The following is a 27755-nucleotide window of genomic DNA, read 5'->3' as shown; positions in this document are numbered from 1 at the left end:
TGGAAACTTCAACTGACCAAAACGAGACTGAAAGAACGGAATTGGCAGAGTTCTCCTAGAAGGAGAAGCAGCAACAGGGGTTTTACATATAAAAGGAAGGAGCAACAAATTCTGAATCGTCCTTCAAAAGCCAAAAATAGTCAAAACATGCAATTGCACCAAGCTTTTCGCCTCAAGATCTACGCGTACGTGGAAGGCGCGATTGAAAATTGGGACAATCAAGAAGGTGCGCAAGAGAAACGTGCTTCCCCTGACGTACTGAGAAGGAAAGACCAATGCACTTTAAGGGAAAGAGCAACCTCAAAATTTACGAGATATGGAAATACCCACCTGGTCAGTCGGAAGGAGGAACTAATGCTTAGAGACGAAAATAGAAGGAACCATCAAAATAATGGATCCCCCCATACAGCAAAGCCGTGCTCTCCACGGAAAGAAGCACCCAAAGACTGCAGTCACATGCCAAAGTTAATTCTGTAAGACGGAAAGAACAATTCAGAAGTAGCTCTACCAAGGAAAGAACACTCGAAACGGAGGAAAGAACGATCTTGAGGTCCGCCAACAAATGGCAGGGACAAAGGTCCGGCGTAGGATGTGCGTAGGTGGCGAAATACCACGATAAACAGAAGGAAGCCGTAGCGAAGTCAAAGGGCAGGAACACCTAATATCATTCTGCACATGGAAACAGCAAGAAACATGGGAAAGAGCTACTCTCTCGTGAGGTACTTACGCACTCTCTTCAATTGCATGGGATGAGACGCCTTTCTTAGCCTTAATAATACTGCTAATGGGGATGGCGAAGCGTATTAGTGATTGCTTCATATTTCGCGAGTATCTCACCAAAGCGACTTTGTTGTTTTTTTGCTCTCGTTGCGGTCATCCACCGGCGTGCACGAGGTTGGTGGACACGAGTTTAGTAGCCACTTCCTCTCCGTAATTTAATATTTTATTATTTGCTGTTGCCTTGTATTCTAAACGCTCAGGATTCGTCTTTGCTATTTGTTTTGTATGTGCTCTATTGGCGGACTGTATGCTGCCTCTTGCTATTACATCTTATGGCACAGTCACTCTTGCTTACATATCATTCCACCACGTCTTCGCTCAATCGGATGCCACCTTGATACGCTTTGGCTTATTTGATGAGTCTACACGAACGGCCTTCATAATGGGCAGCCAAAGCCATTGGTCGTCTGTTTTCTTTCAACGTATTTTGCAGTCTTCTTTTACGCATGACTGCAATCATAAAGTAAACTCAGTGCACCCATCAATAGCTCATTACTACAATCATGTCTTTGGATTACGACACTGGATGAAAAGCATTAAGCTTGTCTGTAGAAGTGGCCGTCATATACAGCTGGGTGCCAGCATGTGTGGATATTCGGTTGCGTGCGACAGCTTGTGGAAGGACACAATCAACTCACCGTTCAAATATTTAATTTTTCTAAAAAAAAGTAAAATCATAGTAAATGAACAATAAAGTGGAAGGTCAAACGAATCAAGAAAGTAAAAAAAAAAGACGAATAATGACGATAAGTAATGCATGAACAACAAATTGGCTTAAAGTGTTCTGGGGAGAGAAACGCCCGTTCAGAGTTACCGTTGAATTGCACAAAAGAATAAAATCGCATTTATTTACTTTCTCTTGTCATCAAGAATCGCTAACATTTTATTCGGTGTTTCTCATCACGTGACCTCGACTCTGACTTTCGTGCACTGACCTTCTGCGCGGTTGAGCGAGGCTAGCCGCCACGGCTGCGAGCTGTTTCCAGCGACTAACTGCTGCGATGCGGAGCATTCCGTAGTGCATTGCCGTCCTTTCTCGGCTCCTCGATTTCCCCTCAACACGGCGCCACTCCCCGTTACTCTCGACTTTTGAACACGCTGGCGGCCTGTGACGACGACGAGACGACGACGGCAACCCTGCGGAGAGTGTCGCTTTCTATTTGAACAGCATCTGGTACACAAACCTGTTTCTGGCCACCAACCCCACGCCGAACCGCAAACCCACCCCCCCCCCCCCCCCCTTCCCGCTCGTCCTTCGGCGACTCTTGTCCGCGACGGACGTACGGACAACGCACAGCAGACTCCGGCGATCAACCGACATGGCCGACGATGTACCAAATCCCATGGCGGAGTCCGGCGTGACCATGCACTCGGACAGCGAGCAGTACTCGGGCGCCGAGGACCTGCCGTCGGACGTGCCGTCGACCTCCTCGTCGCAGGACGACCAACCTATCATTCTGTACCGACCGCCGACGCTGTGGTCGCTGTTCCGTGGGGCGACAATCAACCTACTCTTGCCATTTGTCAATGGCATGATGATGGGCTTTGGCGAGCTGTTTGCACACGAGTTTGCCTTTCGGCTAGGCTGGAGCGGGACAAGGGTAAGTGGGAGAGGGAGTGAGAAGGGTTGGGACGCAACCTGGCGAGGGCAAAGAAAGCAACCAAGTCGACTAACAGTGAATAGGTATTCCCTCTCTCGCGGCGACAGGCGCATGCGGTCGGTCCGGGCGTCGAGCTGCGCGAGCGGCGGTGACTGCTGCCGAGTGTGGACGAGATTGCTGCGTTGGAGTACTGAAGGAGGTTGAGGGAGGGCACGCTTTGTGGATAAAGCCATGTGAAAGGGCATCGACAGACTGACCGTCTCGGCCCGGCTCAGTCTGGCCTGACTGCGGACGCAGACGACAGCACGTTGAGTTGGGGCCATCGATACCAAGTTTGCTCTACACCCACGGCGACATGTCAACATCTCAATCTTACGAACTCGGCAAGGGATAAAGGTACTCGACGAATGAAAATTAAAAACGAAAACAGCCGCTGCGGCCGACAGATTATGAATGATTCACAAAATAGACTTGGACATATGGCGCATGACACGGATCTACGAGGGTAGCCGAAAGGAGGAGCGTGCAAAATGTACATAGGATAGCATGAACATGAGCATGGCATGCAAAAAGTAAAGAACAACCTTTCTCATAAGAACCTAGTCTGCGAACCACTGGCCGTATATACCACATGCTCCCTCAAAGGATCTACCAAGCTCTGCTGAACTCACCACTCTCCCCTCCAAAACCAACTGGAGCCAGTCTGTGATTGGTCCATTTTGCTATGCAGCGGTGTGCCTAGGGGCTCCCAGCGTAGTGGATTGGCCTTTTGGGGGAAATGCTTTGGGGCTCTTTCAAGGCCGGTCTAGCTAGCCTAGGCCCTGGACTACTGTCCCCGCCGCGCAGGAAAATACACGGTAAAAAAAAAAAAATCGACTCGAAAGATTCGAAGCGACGACGGTAATTGGTAGCACCGCATTGAGCCATTGTACACCACGTTTTGCAGACCACACACCACAAAACCGGAGGGACAATCGATTGTCCTGTTTTTGACGGTTGTGTCTGCAAGAAAATCACCATGCTTCCGAGCAGGGGCCTCGTCCAGTCCAGCCAAGCCCTGCGGCTTCGGCAAGTGGTAGGTTCACAAATTCCATGTTGTGCGCACTCGGACGCCAACGTTTTGTCGCATTGTCGCTGACCGGCCCTCCTGGCAGACCTCGCGAGCAGGATGCGCGCGCAACTTTAGCACGGCCTTGCGCAGCCGGTCTGGCTCACCAGCAACAGCCGCCTCGGGCCTTGCGCTGGGCCAGCTGTCTGGGCGGCGCGCCGGCGCTGCTGCATTGAGCGGCAGCCACCACTCGACGAACTCCACACACAACCTCCTCCGCACCAACATGCCGTCGTCAGCTGCCGCCTTTTCCTTGTGGCCCTTCTCGTCCGGCAACAAGAGTTTCAAGGAAGGCGACATCCTTCCCGCCGTGAGCCAGACACCAACAACGCCGCCACCACCATCATCATCATCAACGGCCACGCCTGCGCCGACCGAGTTCGTCCCCGAGCCGCCGGCTTCTACGACCTCTGCCTCTGCCTTCCCCGACCCGGCCGACCCGGCCGCCCTCTCCGACCTGCTGGACGGCTCGGCGCTGCTCGACATGGCCGAGAACCAGATTGGCTACCTGCACGCCCTCGGCCTCGACTTTGGCTGGGGCCCCACCAGCCTGTGCCAGTGGCTGCTCGAGCACGTCCACGTCTACACGGGCCTGCCCTGGTGGGCGTCGATTGTGGGCGTGGCCCTCCTGTTCCGCGCGGCCATTTTCCTGCCATCGCTGACGGCCGCCGAGCAGAGCGCGAAGCTGCAGGTGCTGCGCAAGAATCCGCGGTATGCGGCCGCCATGGCCGAGATGCAGGCCTCGGCGTTCAAGGGCGGCGCGCAGGGCCAGGGCAAGGCCATGGAGGCGCGCCTCACCATGAAGCGCATGCAGGAGGCCATGGACGTGTCGACGTGGAAGATGTTTGTGCCCATGATCAACATCCCCTTTGGCTACGGCATGTTCCGTCTGCTGCGGGCCACGGGCGCGCTGCCCGTGCCCGGCATGGAGACGGGCGGCATCCTGTGGTTCACGGACCTGACCGTGGCCGACCCGTACTTTGTGCTGCCGCTCGCCTCGGCCGGCATCATGTACCTGATTTTCCGCACCAACATGAAGTACATGGCCCCCGAGCAGCAGCAGACCATGAAGTACATCCAGATGGCCATTACGCCCATCAGCGTGCTGGTCACCATCAAGATGAGCGCCGGCCTCACCTTCTTCTTCCTGACGTCCTCCGTCCTCCAGATGATCCAGACCTGGCTGTGGCACCAGCCCTGGCTGCGCGCGTGGAAGGGTCTGCCGCCCATGCACGAGATGCTGCAGGGCGGCGCCCTTAACAACCTGCCTGGTGGCGGCTCGGCCCACCAGCAGCAAGCGGCCCGCCCCGTCGCGTTCCGCGTCGATCCAAACTCATCCTGGAAGGCCCCGCGGGCGACGTCCACGGGTTTCAAGGAGGCAGCCGAAGACGCGGCGTCCGAGACGAGCCAGGCCGCCAAGGCCGAGGAGCTGCTGACGAAGCCGCCTTCTGCCGTCGAGGTGGCCAAGAAGGGCTGGGGCAAGCTGATGGGCACAGCCAAGGAGAAGCAGGCCGCGTCCAAGGACAAGGAGCTGCTGCGCAAGGCCCAGGACTACGAGAAGCGCCGCGCCATGGAGGACGAGACACAGGCGTACCACCGCCGGGAGGCGGAGCGGCAGTACCGCGCAGCCAAGAAGACGCTCGACGGCAAACAGAACAAGAACAGCAAGTGGCAGTAAAACTATTAGACGTTTTGGGGAGTGGAACGGGAAGCGTGTAAAATATGCATCATACATTTTCACTTCTGGAGATTGTATGAGAAGCGAAAGAAAGAGAAAAACGGACAAAATATTTACACGTGCGCGACGAACGGGTGGTTCATATTTGGCCATTGTCGGCTATTTTATGTTTATGCTCTGGGTATTGGGACAGAAGAGGGCATATCAGATGGTTGGCAGCCATCCTGACTGTACATTTTTGCATATAGGGGGTTTTATTTCATGTTTCCATTTGTCTTCATGTACCTAGACACAACAAGAATCTTCACTCGGAGCATATACGCAACACAACTTGCAAAATGTATCATGGACATTGCGCAATCTATATTCAGAAACATAATAGTGTTGATGCACCCCGATTTGTACATTCAAGTCAAATACGTAAACGTGACGTTAACAAAGTTATCGTAGCACAGCTAAAAGACAGTTCCGTCGGAGTCGATCAGAATCGGTGGCTCCTTGGTATTCGGCCGGGACATCTCGGCGATTTCACGGCCACCCTGGACAATGTTAGCAATGGTCTGATTTGCGACGTCTCGTTCCTTCCTAAATGGTTGACATACCTTCCAACTGCCTGCTTCGAGAATTTGTGGAAGGCTCAGCTCGTGGCCTTGCAGGTCAGCCCGCAGTGCCTTGTTCACCTCGACGGCCAGGCGGTCTAGGAAGCCGACGGTCACGGCGCGCCACTCGACAACGACATCATCGCCGGGCTCAAACATGGGCGCAACCTCGACGCCTGTGGTGCCCGTGCGCTCGTAGTACGACCGGTAGTGCGCTAGGCCGCGCTCGACGTCGGCGGGCTTCAACGTCAGCACGCCCAGGTCGACAAAGAGGCCGCCGTTGCGGTACTCGGGCAAGCCTGTGAGCAGCTCGGTGCCGGCAAAGTGGATCTTCAGTTGTGACTGCATGGGCTGCATCAGCGAGTATGTCAGCCACTGCGTCAGCTTGTGGAAAGGTACAATCGACTCCCAGGCAGCGACATCAGTCGAGCCAACCGAGTTCGACGAGGCCGACGACGGGAATGGCGAAAACGTAGGGTTCGACAACTTGCGGCCCCTTGGTGCTGTGGGTGACGAGGCGCCGGACGGCTGGGGCATAGTGCTGCACGGCCAGGCGTCACCTAGCGAGATGCCGTTGACGGCAGTCCGTGCGTCGGGCCAGATCGGTGCCAAACCATCCATCAGCAGGCTCCACAACACGGGTAGGAGCACAATGGGCATGGACGACGCCTGCGTCGTCGGATGTGCCAGTAGGTAGTCGACCATGTTGCCTGGGCGGCCGTCCATACCAAAGACGTCGGGATTGGCGGCGAGCGCATCACCAAGGCGGATCAGTAGACTGGCACGGCCCTCTAGGCCTGCCACTGTGTTGCCCGGCCGAGACTGCAGACCCTTGGCAAGGTCGTCGACCGTTAGCGAACGTAGACCGTCCATGTCGACCTGGGTCTTGTTGGCCGAAGGCATGCTCGAGAACAAGCCGGCCTTGAACATCTCCAGGCTGGCCACGGCTAGGCCTTCTGACCGCCGGTAAAAGCGGCCGTTCTCTGTGCTCTTGTATTGCCACTCGGTGCCAGCACCGGCATCGAGCAGCACGCTGACAAGAAACAGGTCGATCAGGCGGCGACAGCGTTCGGTGTTGTCGATTTCTGGTGGGAATGTCTTGAGCAGCATGGCCACCCGGTCGCGGCCACCCACGGCGAAATGCTGATACCGGCCATGGGGCGGTATGGAAGAGGCGTAGGGTGCGTCGTAGTCACGTTTGATGATTTGGCTGACGAAGCGAACAACATCGGGGAATTTAGACATGTCCACGTCAAAGTGATGGAGCTCGTTTCGCAGTGCCTTGTCGCCGATAATACGCGACCGCTCGCGCACGGCAGGTAGACTCCGTAGGTAGCCTGCCGGGTCTAGAGCTGGGTCGGGCGGCCGAGGCAGGTCGACTTTAGGCAGGTGAACGGGCGAAAATGATGAGGCGGGGGTTCCTGGAATGGAGCCGGAGGAGACGGCGGTGGCCGACGTAGCGGCAGTGCCGGCGGTGCCAGCAGACGAGCGGTTGTTCATATTGTGAGAAGAAAATCCGTATTGTTGGGATGCAGACGAAGGAGAGAGGGGAGATTTGAGAGAGTTGGCCGAATTTAGAGACGCATTTGAATTGGAAGAACTCAAGCCATTGGCGTTGTGGTCTGCAGCCGTCCTCGGCGAGGCCTTATCCTTTCGTGAAAAGAGGCCCATTCTCTGACCTGGGCTTGTCCGCCCGTTGCGAGGGGAGGCGGGCGGAGTGCGGAGGAGGGGTGCCGATAGAAAGCGAATGGCCGAACTGGGCGAGATAGGAGGTCAGCGGACCAGTAGGTTTGGGAGTTTTGTCTTGGTGTTGGTAGTTTTGGTGGTAGCACCAGAACTCCGTAGATAGATTGTTAGTGAACTTTGAGTGGAACTGGCCGATGTGAGTCGGGCGTCTTATCGATCGGAGGCGCGAGAGAGCTTCTGAGCTGTGCGGGCGAGTTGGAGAGATAGGAATCGGCGCCGAAAGCTGAATTTATTTAGCTTGAGGAAGAGATCAGGGCGGCCAGGTGTACTTTCTTGAAACTCGTGTTGTCGCCTGTTCTGTGGGCTATTGTTTGTGGCCCTCCTGTTTCGTTGTCTCCAACTACTCTGCAATTCTTCGAGCTCTCGACTTTCAGGTTCCTGGATTTTCGTGTCTACTTTGGAGAGTCTCAGGAGAATATAAGGAGACGAGCTGTGCAAAGTGAGCTGTGCAAAGTGTGGATCAACAGACAGAGCTTGCGCGAGCTGAAAGTGGCGAAACGACCAGGTACAGAACCTGCGGTAAAGGTGAATGAGTGGATGGCAGGTGACGAAACTGCAGGTGCGAGCTGCAAGAGATAAAAAAATTAAAATAAAGCGAGGCCGAGACGAGTCGAAAGGTGCAAGGGAGGAAAAGCGAGAATTGAACAAAGGGAGGACGAGAGGGAAAAGTCCAACGTGAAAACACGGTCGGACACAGACAATTGGTCCACGGTGGCTTCCCTCCCAAGAGACAAAATGAGCAAGGAGCTCGCTTGGATTGGAAGCTGGGACAAGCTAGGACAAGCTCCTGAAAGAATGGAGTACAACCAGAGAGCAGACAAGCTGTCGAGCATACAAGCTGTCGAGCATACAAATGGCGGCGGTCAGTATGGGTCTCGACGAGTAGAAATGTGTGGAAGTAGAAGAGCAGCCAACGGTTTTTGATGAGAGAAAAATGAGGAAAATGAGGAAAAGGGGGGGTGTAAGGCGGCGAGGTAGACAGAGGGTATTGGAATTTGGTAGATGGCCGTGGCGAACTAACGAGTGTTACAATATGCCCAGAACCGGGGCGCAAGCACGATACAATGTATGTCAGTGGGCGAAATTGAGGCGTAACAGAAAGCTGACACCGGACGGTGAGGTCAGCGGCTTGGGGTGGAGAGACAGAGAGATAGCCCTGAAGTGAGGGAAACGAGGCAGTTCGTTTCGTGCAATGCTGAGGGCTGGGCTGGCCTTGTAAGTCCAGTTGCCGGAGGGCGAAGGGCAGACGGGAGGAAACAAGAGCAAGGCTGAAGCTCTAGTTTGGAGATGCGAAGAGGATATGGAGGAGAGAGGAGGAGATGAGAAAACTGAGAAGGAAGAAGGAAAGCTAGAAACAGCGAGAGAAAGGGCCAGGGATGAGGCAAGAGCATTTGGGGGGGATGTTAGAGAGAAAACGGAAGGTCCGCGAAGTTCGATGGGCAAGTCGCAATGACAATTGGGGAAAGCAAGAGCGATGGGTAGCTAAGCACACTACGAGTACTCATAAGAGATACCGAGACACAGGCAACCACACCGGCGATGGTGAGATGCTCTGTGTCAGGAAGGGAAGGCGCGCCGGACTGGACCAGTTTGGGACTACGAGGAAGGAGGAGGGACAGGGCATGGCTCGAGAAAAAGCAGGAGCGACCACAGCGAGCACAAACGCAACATTCAAATAGGGGTTGAAGTGGAATACAAGCCGAAAGAGGCAACCGCAATTCAGGGGAACAAGCGAGAAATGGCAAGACGAAGACAAGCAATCATGTTGAGGGTATGGAGGGGCCTGGCCATGGCGAAAAGCTCGAAAAAGCTCGAAAAGGATAAATCGAGTAAGTAAAACTGACAGACTTTCACAATACCTTCTTCCCCTCGTCCAAGCTCGCTTTTCTCCAAGCCCGATTCGATACAAGGTCAGTGCACTTATGCACCCACAGAGGCCAGTCGAGAACAATAGCTCGGGAAAATGCCCCGGTTGCGAAGATTTAGAGCAGAATAGGTTGGTTGGCCAAGCTTTGTGAGCAAATGGATGTAGGAGGGGAGAGGGAGTTGGCGAGAGAGCAAGGGCCAGGTCAAGAAACAAAAGAGTGCAGGCGCGGCCGTCACTCCACGCGGACGTGAGACGCCTTGAAGAGGCAAGAAAGATGAAAAGGACTGCAAGGATACCATGGTCCAAAGCATGGGTCGTGACGGTGTGCCAATAGCGTGGCGCGTCGGGAGGACCTAGCCGTGTATAGGCCTGGTGAGCGACGGGGCCGATGGTGAATGGTGAATAGCCGATGGAGAATAGAGAATACGGTGCAGAAAGGAGGGCTACGAGGAAGAACGCCACGGTGGGAGAGGATGGCGAACGGGTGAGACCGCTTGACGGGCAGATCTACGACAGTGAAACAAACAGTTTGTGTTGTGCAGAAACACAACACGCCATGCGCCGTTCACAAGCCGAAATGCAGAGCACAAACAAACGGGCGCGCTGTCCAAGTCGTGGGACGTGAGACGGACTCGGCGGCACCCGTCATCCAGGTCTGCATGCAGACGTGTGACAGCCAAAGGGCGCCTTGTTCGAAACATTCGTGCCATGGCCCCTTGCTGGCAAGACCGCGCAAGCCAAAAGCGAGAATGTCGAAAACGAAGCACCAAACAAACGGGAGCAGTACAAAAGACGAAACCCGGTTTTACACCCTGTTGAGCCGAGTACGTGGTACGTTTATTCGTTTTGCAGATCTTTTGGACATGAGCGCAGCAGTCAAAACTACGCACCCGTACGACGGTACCAGGGACGATTGACGAGCAGCAAGCCAAGCTCTGGCCAAAGCGTCTTCACGGCGTACATGTACACAACGCCGGCAACGTACGACATGGGGGCCCGTTTTGGAGGATTGTCTGTTGAAGACTGACACAAAGAAGCTAACACAAATATGCAAATCGGACGGTTGAGTGCGTTCTGTGTACGGAGTACTTCGTACACGAACGGGAAAATAACAGGAAAGGAAAGGATGTGCAGAATGTGCCTGGCCCTGGCGTTGGGTGGGGAGCATGTTGGATTCGAAAGAAGGCAACGAAGAAGAGGAAAAAGAACAGGAATAAAGAAAAGGAAAAAGACAATACGGCAAAAGTCGGCCAAAGACGACAATCGGTCCAAGAGCGGTCGAAACGCGAACGGACCGCAAATTGGTGCCTGCGCAAAACTGGTGCCAGCCCCGTTTCTGGGCGAGTTGAGGTGGACCCACGACGCAGACGGACAGGGGTTGTGTGGTTGACAGGGTTAAGTGGGAGAGGAAAAGGAAAGGAAAAGGAAAGAAAAAGAAGAACAGAGCAGGGGGGCTTGACGAGTGAAAGGGAGGGTCAATGACACCATATGCAGGTACCAGGATCGGGTAAAGTAAGTGGGAGGAGAAGACAGAACGGGACGAAGTACATTCGTACGGAAGGGAGAGAAGACGAAAGAATACGAGCCAGAGACAAGACGACACAACCGATACAACCTATGCCGTACTTTGTATGTTGCATATCGTACTACGGGTTACGAGTTTGGCGGAAAATCTATCAGAAAATCTGGCGTCAAGTCGTCCATTGCCAGAGATGGCGTTCTCAGTCATTTTACTCCCCGTTCCCTTGAACGTTGGCTTCTTCGGACACGCGTTTTCTCGGCTGCGAATCAAACAGCGTCGTTTCGCGGACCGGCCAGATTCAGAGGGAGCCTCGAAAGACCAAAGCTGGGGTCCTCTTAACCTTAATTCGAATTTGTCAACATGCCTGAGAGTAATCCGTAACTCCGTATGCCACACCCACAGCGAAGAGGAGTGCATACTTCATCTGCACACGAGCGGCCATTGTGCCTGGCCGAGAGACCGACCATCACAGTGACCGAGAACAGGGAGTACTTCGCGTCTCACTCTTGCCCAGTATTACCGCCGGCGGTGGCCGGTGGTGTGGTGTGGAGGCGATACCTCGGGCGAGGAAGTGGGTGTGGATACGGAGATTGGCAAGGATCGCATGGGCCTGGACATGAACGTGGTCGGTGGATAAAGTCGGTGGATTGTCGGTGGAAAAGGTGGAAAAGGTCGGTGGACAAGGTCGATGGACAAGGTCGATGGATGGCCAAAGGTCCACCCAACGATCACAGAAGAAGCATGGAAGAGAAAAGAAAGAGTCACTCTCCGGAGACCAGGTCCGGGATGCGCACCTCCTGCAAAAGCGCACGGAGCACGGCACGGCTCTGCATGTTCTGTCAAGACACTGCCAGACACGAAAGAACAATCAACCGCGAGGAGAAACAAACATACGAGGAAGGTAAAAGACACGGGAAAATATAGATTTAATACGAATTATGGCCTGGTTGCTTTTGTACTTTGGGAAACAGAGATAGGAGACAGGACATGGGCTGGCATGGCCAAGTGACGAGACAACTTCGCTTACAACGCCAGATATTTATGACCACCTTTACCACCACACTGGTGTCCCTCCTGACAGGATCGATGCGACCTGGTACCTGGGCCATCGACGGGATCCAATGACCCAAGACGCTGGACCGGATACAATAAACTGGACCGAGTGTTGACTCGATGTCGTTGGAATTGCTGTGCCTCGGGAATCAATGATACCAACATAGTCATAGAGTCTTTTTCCTTCCACCGTCACGTCACATCTCGTCTTGTTCTGTGCATACTCTCAAACAGCCTAGCCACCTGGTCTGTGCTCGAGAGCATCTTGGTCCGCGGAGCGTTCCGTTTGTGGCAAAACGAAACAGAGAGCGGCCTGTCCAAAGCCGACGCAAGTCTGGTTCTGCCCGGAGGACGGTAATGGTCAACAACAGCAACATTCCAAAAGTGCAAAAAATGGCCATTCAAACGCATCCATTTCCACATTGGGCTCTGACGTCGGGCTGGGTGTACATGTAGCATTACTAGTGAGTTTACGTATGGCTGAGTATGACGCGCCCCGAAATTTGGATGGCGCAACAGGTCGACCTCTTATGCAACGCTCGTCCATCACATTACATCCTCCTGTCACACAACTCCGTCTCCCCTTCTTTCCTATCGCCCCATTCCTTGGCGCTATGTATCCTTTTTCAGTTCCTCAGTCAGTGCGATGTAAGCTTCTCGGCTTGCCCTCTGTCACGCGAGGACACTATCCTCGGCAGCGTCTTCACAACTCGTAGCTTTCTTGTGACGGTCGTTACGCGGACCTCTCCACGCGTCGGTGGTGTCGTTGGGTTAGTATGGGTCTGCGGGTTTCGGCACGGTGCAATGTCTTGGTCTTGGGGCTTTTTGCTTTGTCTTGGCACAAAAATCAATCTGGTATTTGAGACTGGTTGGGTCAGAACGGAGGACCAGGACAAAAACGAGGAGCGATAGAAGGTGCGAACTCACCGTTACGAGAACACGCCCATTTCCTCCCACTCTGCAACCCAGGCGTGCAGCTTATATGGAATCCTTGACGCGACTTGCTTGCTTTCTTCGTGCCGAGCCTGCTCTATATCTTGGTCGGCGCGGCGCCGTGGATCAGTGTATTTTGAACGTCATTGTCATTCGTTTTCACTTGGCCTTCCGCTGCCTTACGACAGAATGTCGGCCACATTCATTGGCATCTCGTCAATCTGGGTGGAGTAGTACACTGGAAGGTTGGAGTCAGTAAGAGTGTACAAATGAACGTCAGTGTGCCAAAAAAAAAAAAAAAAAAAAAAAAAAAAAAAAAACAACACCTACACTCAATGTCCCGCAGGATGCGCACGTCCTCGTTGGTGACAAAGTTGATGGCCACGCCCTTGCGGCCGAAGCGACCGGACCGGCCGATGCGGTGGATGTAGTTCTCGCGGTTGCTGGGCAGATCGTAGTTGATGACGAGGCTGACCTGCTGCACGTCGATGCCGCGCGCCCAGACGTCGGTGGAGATGAGCACGCGCGTGTTGAACTGGCGAAAGTCCTGCATGATGCTGTCGCGCTCCTTTTGCGGCATGTCGCCGTGCATGCTGCTGACGGTGAAGTTGGACTCGCGCATCTTGTCGGTGAGCCAGTCGACCTTGCGGCGCGTGTTGCAGAAGATGACGGCCTGCGTGATGGTCAGGGTGTCGTAGAGGTCGCAGAGCGTGTCAAACTTCCACTCCTCCTTCTCGACGGCAATAAAGTACTGCTTGAGGCCCTCGAGCGTCAGCTCGTCGCGCTTCACGAGGATGCGCACCGGGTCCGTCATGAACTTGTACGTCATCTCGAGCACGTCCTGCGGCAGCGTCGCCGACACCACCACGACCTGCGTCGCCGGCGGCAGGTACCGGTACACCTCGTAGATCTGCTCGCGGAAGCCCTGGTTCAGCAGCTCGTCCGCCTCGTCGAGCACCAGCATCTTGATGTTGCGCGTGCGCAGGTTGCGCCGCCGGATCATGTCGGCCACGCGGCCGGGCGTGCCCGACACAATGTGCTGGCCCTGGTCGAGCTTGCGGATGTCCTCGCCCACGTTGGTGCCGCCGATGCACGCGTGGCACTGCACGTTCATGTAGTCGCCCAGCGCCTTGACGACGCTCTGGATCTGCGTCGCGAGCTCGCGCGTCGGGCTCAGCACAAGCGCCTGCGTCTCGCGGGACGCCGCATTGATGACCTGGAGGGCACTGATGGAGAAGGTCGCCGTCTTGCCCGTGCCGGACTGCGCCTGCGCGATGGTGTCGCGGCCTTTGCAGATCTGCACGATGGCGCGGGACTGGACGGCCGAGGGCGTCTCGTAGCCGTAGGCATAGATGCCGCGGAGGAGGTTCTCTGACGGCTGTGTTAGTCGCCTGCAATGGAGAGCATCCCGTGCGTTCCTGGCGGCTCCTGGCGGCTCCTGGCTTGTACTTACCCTTCAGACTCATCGACTCAAACGTCGGAAACACCTTGACTTCCTTGGAGGTGGTCAGCTCCACGCGGTCGTCGAGCTTGCCCGCCTTGCCGCTGGACTCTGCCATGGTGTGGGTGTATGTGAGGGGGGGATCGCGGGCAGGGGAAGGTCAGTTGGTGTCGCAGTCGTCTGCGTAATCAATCGTGGTTGTCGTGTCGTATCGTCGTGTCTCGTTTCCAATGCTTTGCTTTGGTGTTGTTCGGCGTCGGCTTTCACTCTTTGAAGCTTGATAGGCACTAACGAAAAAGTTCAAGGCTAGCCCGCCACCCAATTGCCGCCTGCAGCGCGCGAGCCTTGCGCCGGAAAATTGAAACTCCGAGCTATTGGCTGCTTGGCTTTGGCGCCTGTAGCGATCAAAAACAGTGCCTCCATCTTCATCGGATAGTAAACCGCACTCATTGCAACATCACCAACGCCACCCAAGCGACTCCTACAGCCGCCATGCTCCTCGAAGAAATCCGATATATCCTCGAGGACCTCGAGCGCCTTGAGCAGGCCGTCGTCGACCGCCTCGTCGACGAGCCCACGCAGGTGCGCGACCGCCTCAACCGCGAGCACGAGGTCGCGCAGCTGCTGGACCACATGCAGGCGCAGTCGGGCGAAGCCCTGCGGCTCTACGGCGACGCGCACGACATGCGGGCCGACGAGGTCTCCCTGCTGGGCGATGACGGCGATCCGCTCCAGCTGTTTTACCGGAACCTCGACGACACCCTGGCCTACCACCAGCGCTACCCGACCGACCAGGTCGACCAGCCCGAGCTGCGGTACCGGCACCGGCCACCGCAGCCGCTCGGCGAGTACGGCTACGGCGAGTTCCAGCCGACGCTGGTGGACACCATGTTCTCCGGCGAGGAGGGCTTCGGGCGGTACTTTGACCTCAACGCCAACTACGAGGCGTTTGTCAATCTGCCCAACGTCAAGCGGCTGACGTACCTGCAGTACCTCGAGGTGTTTGACCAGTTTGGCGAGAGCAACCCCTTCTTGGCGTCGCAGAAGCGCAGCGACAAGCTGACGGACGACTACTTTCAATACGTCGGCGGGCTGGCCGACTACCTCGAAGGCTTCATGCGCAAGACGCGGCCGCTCGAGAACCTGGACCGCGTGTTTGCCGGCTTTGACGACGACTTTGAGGCGCTGTGGAGCCGGGACGAGCTGCCCAGCTGGAAGACGGCCGGGAGCCTGGGTGCCGCTGGGGAGGGCGCGGGCAGCACCGCAGATGGCGGGGCCGGCGGCAGCACACCGCAGCTGAGCTCGCCCGAGGCCGTGTGGTGCGCCGACTGCGAAAAGGAGTTTAAGAACCAGAACGTCTACAAGGGCCACTTGTCAGGGCGCAAGCACGTGCGGGCCGCCGAGCAGAGGGCCCAGGCGCAGTCTGCTGCGTCCCGCGACGGCAGCAACGGGAACGCGTCCGGTGTCGGTGGTGCCGCCGCCGCGGCGGCCCACCGTCTCAAGGAAAAGGCCGTCGCCGCCCGCGAGTACCGTGTGCAGCGACTCGTCGCGGCCATGAGCACCGAGAAGGACGACACGCGCGTCAACGTCGAGCGCCGCCAGGGCATGACGGAGCGCGAGCGGCGGCAGGAGCTGGACAACCTGTACGCCATGCTGCAAGAGTCGGCCGCGGCGGCGCAAGCCATGGACGTGGACGGTAGTGGTGGTAGAGCAGACGGCCGGCGCGGCGAGGCCGAAGACGACAACGACGACGACGACGACGACGACAAGGTGTACAACCCACTCAAGCTGCCCCTGGCGTGGGATGGCAAGCCCATCCCTTTCTGGCTGTACCGGCTGCACGGCCTGGGCGTGGAGTTTGACTGCGAGATCTGCGGACAGTACACGTACATGGGCCGGCGCGCCTTTGAGAAGCACTTCAACGAAAGCCGGCACATCCACGGCCTGCGGTGTCTGGGGATCAACAACCCGGGTCTCTTCCGCGACATCACCAAGATCGAAGAGGCGCTGCGGCTGTGGGACAAGCTGGAAAAGGAAAAGAAGCGCAACAAGCAGGACGAGAGCTCCGTGGTGCAGATGGAGGACGCCGAGGGCCATGTGATGCCCGAAAAGGTGTACTACGACCTGCAGAAGCAGGGGTTGGTGTAGTGAACCCGCTTGTGTGTGTATGGTTTCGTTATGTACAGTAGACAATATACCCGTTATGTATATGTTCCTTTTTGCATTGTCTACGCCTACGCCCCCTTTTCCTTATTGTTTGCCGCTACGGTCCAAGGATCGTGTATATGTAGAAGAACAGGAGAAAAACGTCGTCCTGAGCAGCGGACAAAGATTATGAAAGGCCGCGAGGTTATGTTTTCCGAAAAGAAGAATTTGAATGTTTATTGCGCCGTGATAAAACAAAACTGGAAACTCACAAACGCCCGTCCGATGGCTATATTTTTTACATTTGTGGACCATCAGCCACCTCCCAGCGCATCCGTAAACCCAAAGTAATACATGTAAATAAACAGACTCCTCTTCTGCGTCCGCTCTTCCACCCCCGCACGCATTGCTACTCAATGTTCCGCGCCTCCAGAATCACGGCATTCAACCGCGAATCGCCCAGCTGCGCCACCCGCTGCCCAACCACAGGGCCCAGAAAGTCCACCAACTCGGCCGTCTCAACGCCGCTGCTGCCACCACCACCACCGCCCGCACGGCCGCTGGGCGTCAACGGCGTCGCTGGCACCAGGGTCCGGATCGCCTTGAGCAGACCGCCCGCGACGAGCATCTCCAGCTCAATGGCAATGGCGGCGCCGCGCTCCTGCAGCGGCTGCAGCACGTACGTGTCAAAGGCCTTGAGATTGGGCAGCAGCAGCACGCGCACGGCCTCGGGCCCGCCGGCGGCCGACAGGCCCGCGACGGCACCAAAGAGCACGCCGACGGGGCGGTCGGGCTCGAGCAGGGTCTTGAGGCACGTGCGCGTGAGCTTGGGCCGCAGCAGCGTGCTGCTCTTGGCGAACTTGCGGGCCAGCAGGCCCAAGAGCGACGCGGCCAGCTCGCGCAGCAGGTAGATGTCGCGGACGGCGTCGGTGCCCTGCACGCCTGCCGGAGCGCCACTACTACTACTACCACCACCACCACCACCACCACCACCATTACCGCCGCCGCCGCCAGCCGCCGCCGCCTTGTCGCCGCCCAGGCCCAGCTTCTGCCCGAGCAGGCACGTCAGGACGGGCGCGCACAGCGGCGTCACGTAGGGGTCGAGAAACACGTGCGGGTTCTCGACGAGCGCCGTCGTCAGCTCCATCATGTGCCGCAGGATGGTCACGTCGTCGATGCGGTGCGTGACCTGCGTCGCCACAAAGCTGACAAAGTACGGCACCAGCTGGTGCAGGCCCGGGTCCGACCGCACCGACTCGAGCGCCGCCTCGCGCAGCCGCAGCACCTCCTCGTCGGGGCTGTCGTCGAGGATGGCCGCCTGGATCTTGTCAAAGTACAGCACCAGCTCGTTGCTGATGATGTGCTTGACCGCCGGCTTGAACCCGACGTTGTCGTTGCCCGCCAGCGCCGCCAGCGCCGGGTTCGCGCCGGGGCCCTTGGCCACGAGCTCCTGCGTGCTGCGCGCCTCCGCCGCCGTCGGGTTCTGCGGGATCGACGGCTGCACGCCCTCAATCGCCAGCCAGTGCGCCGTCATGCTCGCGTCGCGCGGCACCTTGGGCAGCGGCGCGTTGATGAGCTTCTCAAACTCCACCTCCTCGTCCTCAATGTAAAACAGCGGCTGCCCGGGGCCGATGCTGGCTTCGCCGTACCGCAGCGGCCGTGTCGATTCGTAGCCGTAGAGCGGCTCCACGTCCAGGACGCGCAGCGCCAGGGACACGTCTTGCACGGTCAGCGTCGTGCGGCTGGCCGCGCGCATGAACCGCAGCGCCTCGACAATCACCTGGCCGATGCGGTACTCCACGTCTTGCGACAGGCAGCGCAGCGCGTCGTCGCCAATCTGCGTGATGCCAACAGACTCGGCGACGTCCTTGACGTTTTCTGGGTTCCACAGAAGGCGAACCGCCGCGTCGTCAGGCTTCGCGGCCATGGCTGCTGTGCGTGGAGGAAGGGAGGGGGGGGCGTGTGGTCGGATTCAATCCGTCAATTGTGTCAGTGGTTCGGGCCGTCGTCAGTCGGCGAATTCAGGGAGAGGCATCAATCGCAGTATAGCTCGTCATCAGCCGCCTATCGTCTATGTTGCCGGGTGTCGCCGGAAGTTGTGCGCGACCATGAACAAGGGCCGCGAGTGACGTTGATGCAAGGTGAGTTCTGAGTGGCGGTTGACGGTTGTGGAAGCTTTACTTGTGCGGAGGCGCAAGGAGAATTCAGCGCACGGACCAATAGTGGCACTAGCGCGGATGGCCACACTTTTCCGTAGCCTTGTCAGAGCGATTAGTTGACAACTCTAAACTGCCGACAGATGACAACAGATACCTGTTTAAAGTCTGAAATAGAACAAACAACTGTCTATACATCTGCATATATCGCTGGCATAGAACACGGTCAGTGAAGTGTGCATTTGGAGTTGCCCTGCATTTGCCTGTGCAGATCGTCACATATGGTTACCTACTAGGGACTAAAAGCACTGAATATAGCCTTGCCAGGCCTAAACTCGTACACTAAGTACTCACAGCACTTACTATTGTCCTTCTAAAGGGTAAACGACACAAAGTCATCGACGGTATATTATGGAATGAGCTGGGAATAAATTACACTGTAATGGACGCAATAGAACTGGAAGACGAAAACATGCCACCGAAGGACCAGAAAAGATAGAACCTCCAGGTAAATGATAAATGCACAAAAGGCATTCAAAAGAAAAGAAAACAATGCGACAGCCAGACACAAAAAACAACAGGGAACAAGTTGACAAAGAACACAAGACAGACCAAGAAACAGACCCGGACATTCAAATAAACTGACAAGACACCGCCTCTGAAGTAACAATAAGAACCGTCTAAACTCCCCGTTGACTTTTGTGTGTAATAACACTGCGCCCTGCCCACGTCTCTTGTACATAATATTACGCTCCATATTTTCGTCAAAAAAAACACAAAAAACACTCCTTCTTCTAGATATGCCCAGGAAACAATAAAATGGCGGAAGCAAGGCAAACAAAAGTAAAATAAATAAAATAAAATAAAAAAACGCACATCTCACTTGGCACCGCTGTCGACATCCATACGGTCGCCAGCGTCGTTGCCGCTCTCCGCACGCGGCGTGTCCTTGGTCGCGGTCGGCACTGCATCAAAGAGGCCCGTTCTCGGCCGCTTCGCGTCAGCGTCGGCCGGGCGCGCCGGAACCGTCGCGGGCCACGACGAGTCGCTACCTGCACGTGTATGCCCAGACGATGCAGCTGTCGCACCGACCGACGCCGGCCGTCCCGCATCGCCGGGGCTCTGCTGCTGGCCGCCGTTGTCGAAGCTCATCACCGTGCTGTGGCGGTCAAGAGGCTGGCGTTGCTGCTGCTGCTGCTGCTGCAACTGCACCGCCGTCGTTGGCGACGCTTGCGACGGCTGTGGCTTGTTCCGGCCAAAGTTGCTGAAGCTGCTGGCGTTGTACGAGCCTTCCGAGCTGCGGCGGAAGTTACTGGCGTCGGCGGGCGGCGACTGCTGCAGATCCGCGTTGCGTCCGCCAGCGCTGGCGCTGCCGGCCGACGAAGGGGCTGCCGCATCGAGGGGGCTACCCAGCGCGGTGGCCGGGGCCAGGGGCATCATGAGGCCCGACGAGCGAAACGACGCCGCGGCCGCCTCGGCCGCCGTACCGGCCGTCAGCATCTTGCGCCGCGAGCTGTTGGCGCGCAGCTTGACCAGCTCCGGCAGGTCGTCCGGGTCGTCGACCTGGTACTGCGCCATCATCTTCTGCAGCTTGGTCGGCCGCGGCTTGCGCGTGCTCTTGGACTCCTCGATCAGCGGCGGCGGATCGGGCGCCACGGGAAAGCGCTTGTGGAGCACCTGGCGGAAGAAGTTGGTCTCGCGCGTCAACAGGATCTCGGCGCCCTCAATCTTGCGGAGGTAGAAGCGCTGCTTAATCGCGTCGCTCTCCGACGTGAGGTTGGGGTCCAGGTAGTCCTCGACTTTAGCGCGGAAGTCCATGGCGCCCTGGATGATCTCGCCCAGGATCTGCTCCTCGTCGGGCTGGAAAGGCAGGTTGGGGATCTCGTTGAACAGGTTGATGAGCGACTCGAGGTCAGGGCGGGCCGCATCGCGCGGAATCTTGACGCGCCAGTCGCAGATCGGGCAGGTGTACTTTTCATCCTCCTTGACCTTGCCGCGCGCAATCTTGAGACACTTGCCGTGGTACCTAAACGAGGCCCGGGTTAGATATCAAAAATACAGTAATAAAATAGTCGTAGGGAAAGAGGGGGGGAGGGACGCACCACTCGTGGCACACTTCGCACTCAATCATCATGCCCGCCTCGGTGCGCCGGCAGATGCAAAACACCTCACGAAGCTTCGCGTTCCTATACGCGGCCGAAGATTCGTCAGGGCTTGGCTCGCGGGATGCGGGCTCGGCTGGCGTGCGCGGCTTGTCGTCTTGCGTGTCGAAGCAGTCGTTGTTGCGGTCCAGCACGTACTCCAGGTGGCTCTTCAGGATGTAGAGCGGCGCGTTGGTCTTGCCAAAGACGCGCTTGCCCTTGCGGATCCAGTCTTCGCTGCGCTTCTGCTCCCGCTCCAGCTCGTGCGTGCCCGTCGGCTTGGACTGCAGCTCCTCGATCTTGCTCATCAGCGCCACCACCTCCGAGTACTTGGGCCGGTTCTTGTATTCCGCCTCGCGGCAGCGCATGTTGAGGTCCATGACTTGGCGGTGCGCATCCCTGTGCTTGTGCAGGATCTGGTCAATCGCCGCCAGCGTAGCCGCCGTCACCGGAATCGAGCCGGACGTCGCCTGGTTCGAGAGAGCCTCGAGCTGCGGGTAGTGGACAGCGTCCGCATGGAGCAGCTCTTTGGCCTTCTTCTCCCACTGCTGCCCCGCGGCCGCCTGGCCCTCTAGGAACATCATGTGGTCGTTGTACTGCGGGATGCCCATGCGCTGCCCGTCCTCGAGCAGCTTGAGCACCTCGTCCAAGGCCGCGTACTCGGTCCGGCTCGCTTCCGCCTTCTGGCCCCACTTGAGCTGGTCTAGGAACCGCGTCAGGCTCTCGACCTCGGGCACGTCGACATTAAAGCTGTGTCCTTCGTCGAGCAGGTTCTCAATGGTGTCGACCGTTTGCGTGGAGACGTGCGCTAGCGCGCGTCTGGCGTCTTCCTGGAAGATCTTGATGGCGTCGGCGCGCTGCTGGAGGAGCTGGATTTCGGGGCACTCGAATCCGATCTGGGCGGCTTCGTCGAGCAAGCGGTAAATGTTGGAAATGTTGCGGGTCTCCCGTTCCTTTTCCTTTTCGTCGGCCACGGCTGCCGCCGCCGCCGTTGCCGCCGCTGTCGTCGATCCCGTGGAGCCCGCTGCCCCGGCTGCCGTCGAGGCTGAGCCGGTGCCGGCTGCTTCGGCGCCGCTGGCCGCGCTGATGGATTTGCGCGTGTCGGTCTTGCGTCGGTTTTGCTGTTTGCGCACAATGTATGTTGTAGCCTCTTCAACCCAGTGATTACAGCGGTCGACAAATTCGCGCAACACCGGCAAAGAAGGCAGATCATAGGGGATCCTCTCACCTTCGTTCAGGATAGCTCGCAGGGTCTTGAGTGAGGGGGTCGCGTCTTCCTCCAGGATCTTGTCGTACTTTTCTTCCCAGGCCTCCGGCTGCGCTGCCTTTTCGGCAATCTTCTTGCACATGGCCTCAATGTCGTCCGACGACTTGCGATAGACGACAAAATGGGATTCCCCGAGGAAGCGGCTCGCCTCGCGCGCGGTGCAGCAGTGGTTGAACCCGGCGTGCTGCAGACACAAAACCTTGCCTGTTTTGACACACTTGAAGCGCGACAGGTACGTATAGCCCTTGCAGAAGAAGCACTGGTACTCCTCTTCGGGGACGTCAGCGTCGTTGATCACAATGTCAAGAGAGCAGGTCTGCGCGGCAGATTCGCCGCCGCGGCGGCCCACGCCCGTATCGCGTCCTACAAGCGGGCAGTGGTGTGGCACTCCGTAATGCTTGGCCATAAAGCCGTCGCGGTTGGTCTCCTCGAGGTACCGTATCCGTTCAAGCGCAGGCGCGAGCCATTTGGCCGTCTGGATCGTCAAGGGTCCCGTGGCCGCGCTCAGCACATCATCCGCAGCCGTACACAGCAGCTCCTCGTGTGAGAAACAAGGCTGGCGACGGAACTGCTGCAGCCGGTGGACACCAGAGAGGCCAAAGGGCTCCCAGTCGGACGGCGCAAAATTGACGGCCTCGTTGAAGTTGAAACCATGGTTGAAGCCCGCATGGTACGCCTGGGGGAACGTGATGACCATTTGACCAGCGCGCTGGTCGACTGCGTAGACGCGCACGCCGGCTTCCTTGAGCTTTTCGGGCGGGAGAAGCGTTACAAGCTGGAACAGCAGATCGGGCTGCGTTTCGAACAGGTCGGGGACGGCCTCGCGCATTGCGTTCTCAAACTTCTCCGCATCGGCGCCGGGAATGCCATACCACGTCTTGGTGGCACCAAAGTGCTGGTAGTTGGCAGAGTAGGCGTAGTGGTCCTCGTTGTGCCAGCAAAACGTCGAGAAGATCATGCCGACGTAGACCCAGGGGACGGTCATGCCGGAGATGTCGGACTTGATGTAGCGGAAAAGACTTTCGGGGTGGAGCGGAAGCATGTTAAGATTCCAAGGGTCCGTCGAGTATGGCTCGTTGGGGTTCTTCTCAATCGTGGGGAAGCCCGATCCGTGTGTTGTGCAGTGGATGTCGGCACCGTACTCCACCTCGACAGTGTCATCGATGCTGGACACTAGGCGCCAGAACTCGCGCTCGACGTCGTCCTCTGTGATAGGGCGGTGGCAGTTCAGGGTGGGGTCGAACGGCATCTTGTCCTCAAAGTAGCTCTGCTTGAACTCAAAGGCCTTTTCCTGGAACTGCTTGAGCGAGTAGAGGCCGCCATCTTCAAAGCCGTACTGGTTGTCGCCGACAAGGCAGCGCGGGCAGTTCCACTCGGAGGTGGGCTTCGTGGCTATTGGTGGGTCGACGCACTTTCCGTGGTAGGCGTGGTCGCATGACTCGCAGACGATCAAGAAGCCGGCATTCTCTGTCTTACCGCAATGCTCACAGCTCTCACGGGGGTCGCCATTGTTGTCGCGGGGTTTGCGTGGCTGCTGTGGACGCAGCAGCGACATGTACGAGCCGGCCACCCGAGGCACAGCTTCCTTCTTTAATCGCTTACTCCGCCTGCTGCCCGAGCTGTCCTCTTCGCCTTCCGCGGCAGACTCCTCCTTCGTGGGCGTTTCAGACTCGCCGGCAGCAAGCTGGCGTTTGAGGGGATGTGCCGGTGCCAGGCCCGATCCTTTTTCAGACGAGTCGGCCGGGGGCGGCGTATTGTTGGCTGTGCCGGGCGTGTTACGGCCACTGCCGGAAACCGAGGCCTGGAGCGCATCACTAGCGTTGCGGGCCGGTGAGCCCCCGGGTACGCTGGATGGAGTGTTGACATTGGACCGGACCATGGGGCTCGCAGCAGGGCTTGGTGTGAAGGGGCCGCCGTTCTCGATCTCGAGCTGCTGGTGCACGCCGGGTTTGGCCAACCGCAGGTAGTCTTCGTAGGGGCACAGCCATTTCTGGTAGGAGTTCTTGAGAGAGGTCGACAGAGACGACATGATTTTGCCGCTGTAGCCCAGGTCACGGCCAATCTCCGCCCACTTCTTCAGTCTGCACACCATGTCGAAACCGCCTCGCGAATCGACGGCTTTCTTCAGTTGATAGAGGTCAAGTGGCTTCTTGTCGACGTATGGTAACCGAGTCAGGGTATTACCCATGTTCTTGTGGTATTTGAATAGGCCTTCGAGATAGCCAAGGTTGACGCGAGTGCCTGTGAACAATGCATGGTTAGAAAGACGGGTCGAAAAAACGACAAAGCAGGCAGGAAAAGATGTACGTACTGCCTTCGACGGAATTTAATTCCTGTTTTCTTGTTTGGAAGTGGAATTTCTGTGTGGAAGACAGCAATCGTTAGAGAAGATGGTTCATTTGGCGTCTCGCGTCGGACTCCGCAAGGATCGTGCAATTGTGATGGCGCAGCTCACCTGTGTGTCAATGGCAAAAGGCGGGTTCCACGAGTCAGGAGGGATGATCTTGCATATGCCGTATTCGCTCGCCTCGGGCGCGATCTTGCGCATGTAGGCCATGGGATCCTTCCACTCCTCCTCGGTGGGACAGTATGTCGGCGCCTCCTCCAGGTTGTGCGGGCGGTCCTTGCGCTTCCCAGTCTCCTTACTCGCTGTAGGCTGGCCGCGGCGCTCGACCGAGTTCAGATCCAGCGGCGCGCTCCGCATGGCGCTGAGTGGTGGCAGGGGACCACTACCGCTGCCGCCGCCCGCAGTCGACTGGCCGCCCATCCTTGTTCGTGTTGGCATCGACGTTGAATTGCTTGTCTGGGGTGCCGGCGCGAGGGCGGCAGGTGACGCGCGCGAGCTAGTTGTGGTGCTTGGCGCGTTGGAGGCTGCAGCAGCCGTTCTTGACGAGCTCTTGAGCAAAATCTTGTTGCCTGACTTGCCACTTCCACCCGAGGCACCGTTGCTGCCGCTGTCCTTGCCATTGCTCCGTCCGCCGTCTTTTCCGCCGCCATTCGCCCCGCCAGAGCCTCCTGGCAGAGCAGGAACAATGGCCATCATCGTCGGCGCAATGTGTGGGAGTATATGTATGTACGTGCCGAAAGGGAAGGAAAGAGGGAGGGCCGTATGGGCCGGATGTCGTAATCGAGCTCAGGTGGACGAATCGTTGTCGTCGTCGTCTATCAATCGTTCGCGTGCTAGTCGAGTATCGAGTCTATACTGTCACAAATGGTGTGCCGTCGAGAGCGAGTCGTCGAGGCAATCAAGTCTCCCGCAAAACGAAACGAGGGGAAAGGAAATAGGGTGCCGAAACGGCCGTCATCCGTGGGTTGTGTCTATCCGGATATGCATCTGGAGGCGGAAGGTGGGTTATGGAAGAAGGGTGTTTCGAGAGGATGGTGCGAAACGAATTGGAAAGAGTGATGAGAGTAGAGAGGAAGTATTGGTCGAAGCGTGGTCGGTTTGCTCGAAGGTGGTTATGCCACTTCGCCGTCGTGACGAAGTTGAAAGGCCGTATGGTAAGAAGAAAAAAGGCTGGCGAGTCAGACGAGCGAAAAGGGCGAAGATAGATGCCGAAGAAGAGCCAAGTACGAGGGCAGGCTAGGCCAACTTGGGGGGGACTGTGGGATTATGAGAGTTTGATGGGCGGGCTGCGTTGGCTTCTGTACTAGACGAGACTAAAGAATTTAAAGGGTGCGAAAACCGGGACTAGTCCATCGACGGAGCAGACAAGAGTTGACCAGAAGGGGAAAAGAGAGGGCCCTGGGGAATCGTAGCCTGAACGAGGCCAAGAGATTGGGAAACTGAGGAAAAGACGTCGAAACTAGGAGAGACGAAAGTTGTGGCTCGGCTGTACAACAGAGTTTTGGAAACTCTGGCGGCACAGTTCCTGAGGAGCGGTAAATATCAATGCGAATTGTGGTCGTGGGGCGTGGAGGTCGTGGCTGGCTGGCACACAATCGATACGAGGGTGAAAGAAGTAGTGAGGGAAGAGAAGAAAAAGACAGAGAAGAGAACAAGAAGTGAAGTTTGTTTCCGGTGCAGTCAAAAGATGTATACGGTGGACCAAGGGATATTATTGGATCGGGGCCTGGGAAGGGAGCGCTGTAAATTACAACGAGGAAGGTGCGCAGACATAACACGATGCGATGGAAGGAGCGACGGGCCAAAACAAACCGCTGGACGAATTCAAGGGCTGTCGAGTTCCAGCGGGAAGGAACGCAAGGCCGAGACCAACAACTAGGGAAAGAGCTACGGACATCAAGAAAGAACCAGGTCCGGATGCGCTGGAAAGAATTCATGACACAGCCAGGTGAGGTTAAAGGGCGTGTGAAGTGTGGGCATTCGGCGTAAGATACAGAGTAGCCTCCATTTGCGACCAGAAAAGAGAGCAGCTGAGCAGAAAGAGAAAAGTATGGCGACCTTTGTGGGTAGCCAATGGCGTGGGGATTGGGAAGGAGGCTGTCGCCAGAACCAATGCTGGAACAGGAAAGAACAACCCCGGTGCCCACTGGAAACCACACCAGAAGCGTGATATCTGGACTATGCGTATCGCAAATGGGAAACGGGCGCTGGACTGCTAAAGCTGTTTACAAGAGTCGAAGTACCTAGTACTTTATATCACACATGAAATGCTAGTATTAAAATGTACCGCTCCCTGCAATATACTAACCACCTAAAGTCGACGGCGTAGATTAAAAAGTGGAACATGGCCCACCAAACGTTCCTGCGGCGGTGGCTTTGAATAAACATCTGATAATACGTAGACAAAACGACACGAATAGGACTGTTTCCCGGTTGGCCAGGAACAGCTGTGCGTGGTTTGGATATCCGAGTACGTTCGAATGTGCCAGCCTTTTGAGAGGCACAGAAACTGCGGCACAGGGTGCCCTGGTGCCCTTCTCCGCCAGCAAGGGTTGCAAGTACACGGTTGATGTCGTATGCTCCGTGCATTGGCATTGCGCATGACACGAGTTCGCCTGGAAGGTGTGGGAGGGACGGAGGACGTCACCGAGAAAGTGTCCGTGAGCTATGTGCCCCCTTTCCCTTCGAAAGGGCCCCGACCGCAATGTGCAGGACGGACTTTACGTGACAGCGACAGCATCCATGTTTTCCCGGCGCTCAACCTCTCCAAAAACAATATCGCCCACAAGGCTGTACGAACGGCGATGCTCTTTATTTGTTATCAAAATGCCGGGTTGTTATCTAGTAAGAGCTGATATATCGCGTCCGACAAGGAGACACAGAATGGGAGTCGAAGCGGAAAGGTTTGCTGTGGCGCTGCCTGCGTCGTGCTTCGTGCGCCGCGCGCCGCGTGTAAATGCGACACAGGGAACAACGGCCGATGCATGTTTCTCCCTTTTTTCTTGTCCCCCGATGTGCCTGACAGCGAGGCGGCGGTCGTTCCCGCAAGCAAGTACTTTGTCCGCCTTAAAGTAGCTTTTCCGTGGAGTGCGCGGGAAACTCGTTCACGTTCGCTATCTCGACTACGACTGTGGCTCGGTGGCACTGCTGTTTTTGGACCGCAACCTTTAAGAATGTCGTAAAGTGGTCGCAGCAACTTTTGTGGGTTCCGAGGCAGCAAAGTGGAGTCTGATGCCCGGTTTTTGCACGTTCGTCCTGTAGTCAGAAACTGCAGTCGAGACTGGCGGCGGGGGTCAAGACTAAACATGGAATTTGTGGACAAAGAAATGACAGAACGCCAATACCTCCGGCTCGGAGGGTTTCTGGATTGC

General features: G+C 56.9%; 7 protein-coding genes across 7 annotated transcripts; 3 read left to right on the top strand and 4 right to left on the bottom strand.

Annotated features, from left to right (window-relative positions):
- Positions 1-2099: 2099 nt before the first annotated feature.
- SPBR_02109 (mitochondrial import protein) lies at positions 2100-2533 on the top strand (the record flags this gene model as incomplete). The annotated part of the gene is made up of 2 exons (XM_040760418.1): positions 2100-2381; positions 2489-2533. 2 exons carry the CDS (start codon positions 2100-2102, stop codon positions 2531-2533), a joined length of 327 nt encoding a protein of 108 aa, XP_040619106.1.
- An 866-nt stretch (positions 2534-3399) lies between these two features.
- SPBR_01555 (mitochondrial export translocase) lies at positions 3400-5167 on the top strand (the record flags this gene model as incomplete). The annotated part of the gene is made up of 2 exons (XM_040759865.1): positions 3400-3456; positions 3536-5167. The coding sequence occupies 2 exons, from the start codon at positions 3400-3402 to the stop codon at positions 5165-5167; spliced, it is 1689 nt and encodes a 562-aa protein (XP_040619105.1).
- Positions 5168-5622: 455 nt separating this feature from the next.
- Positions 5623-7266, bottom strand: SPBR_01603 (uncharacterized protein; the record flags this gene model as incomplete). Its single annotated transcript, XM_040759913.1, has 2 exons — positions 5623-5706; positions 5770-7266. 2 exons carry the CDS (start codon positions 7264-7266, stop codon positions 5623-5625), a joined length of 1581 nt encoding a protein of 526 aa, XP_040619104.1.
- Positions 7267-13066: 5800 nt separating this feature from the next.
- Positions 13067-14446, bottom strand: SPBR_01716 (ATP-dependent RNA helicase; the record flags this gene model as incomplete). Its single annotated transcript, XM_040760026.1, has 3 exons — positions 13067-13125; positions 13218-14258; positions 14341-14446. The coding sequence occupies 3 exons, from the start codon at positions 14444-14446 to the stop codon at positions 13067-13069; spliced, it is 1206 nt and encodes a 401-aa protein (XP_040619103.1).
- Positions 14447-14820: 374 nt separating this feature from the next.
- SPBR_01598 (splicing factor 3A subunit 3) lies at positions 14821-16476 on the top strand (the record flags this gene model as incomplete). Its single annotated transcript, XM_040759908.1, has 1 exon — positions 14821-16476. One exon carries the CDS (start codon positions 14821-14823, stop codon positions 16474-16476), a length of 1656 nt encoding a protein of 551 aa, XP_040619102.1.
- Positions 16477-16882: 406 nt separating this feature from the next.
- On the bottom strand, positions 16883-18400 carry SPBR_01648 (transcription initiation factor TFIID subunit 6; the record flags this gene model as incomplete). Its single annotated transcript, XM_040759958.1, has 1 exon — positions 16883-18400. One exon carries the CDS (start codon positions 18398-18400, stop codon positions 16883-16885), a length of 1518 nt encoding a protein of 505 aa, XP_040619101.1.
- Positions 18401-19508: 1108 nt separating this feature from the next.
- Positions 19509-25080, bottom strand: SPBR_01187 (histone demethylase JARID1; the record flags this gene model as incomplete). The annotated part of the gene is made up of 4 exons (XM_040759498.1): positions 19509-20655; positions 20732-24278; positions 24349-24397; positions 24493-25080. 4 exons carry the CDS (start codon positions 25078-25080, stop codon positions 19509-19511), a joined length of 5331 nt encoding a protein of 1776 aa, XP_040619100.1.
- Positions 25081-27755: the final 2675 nt, after the last annotated feature.

This window comes from Sporothrix brasiliensis (assembly GCF_000820605.1).
Source record: "Sporothrix brasiliensis 5110 chromosome Unknown Cont18, whole genome shotgun sequence".
Lineage (NCBI taxonomy): Eukaryota > Fungi > Ascomycota > Sordariomycetes > Ophiostomatales > Ophiostomataceae > Sporothrix > Sporothrix brasiliensis.
This window is presented reverse-complemented; position numbering and strand designations above follow the sequence as displayed.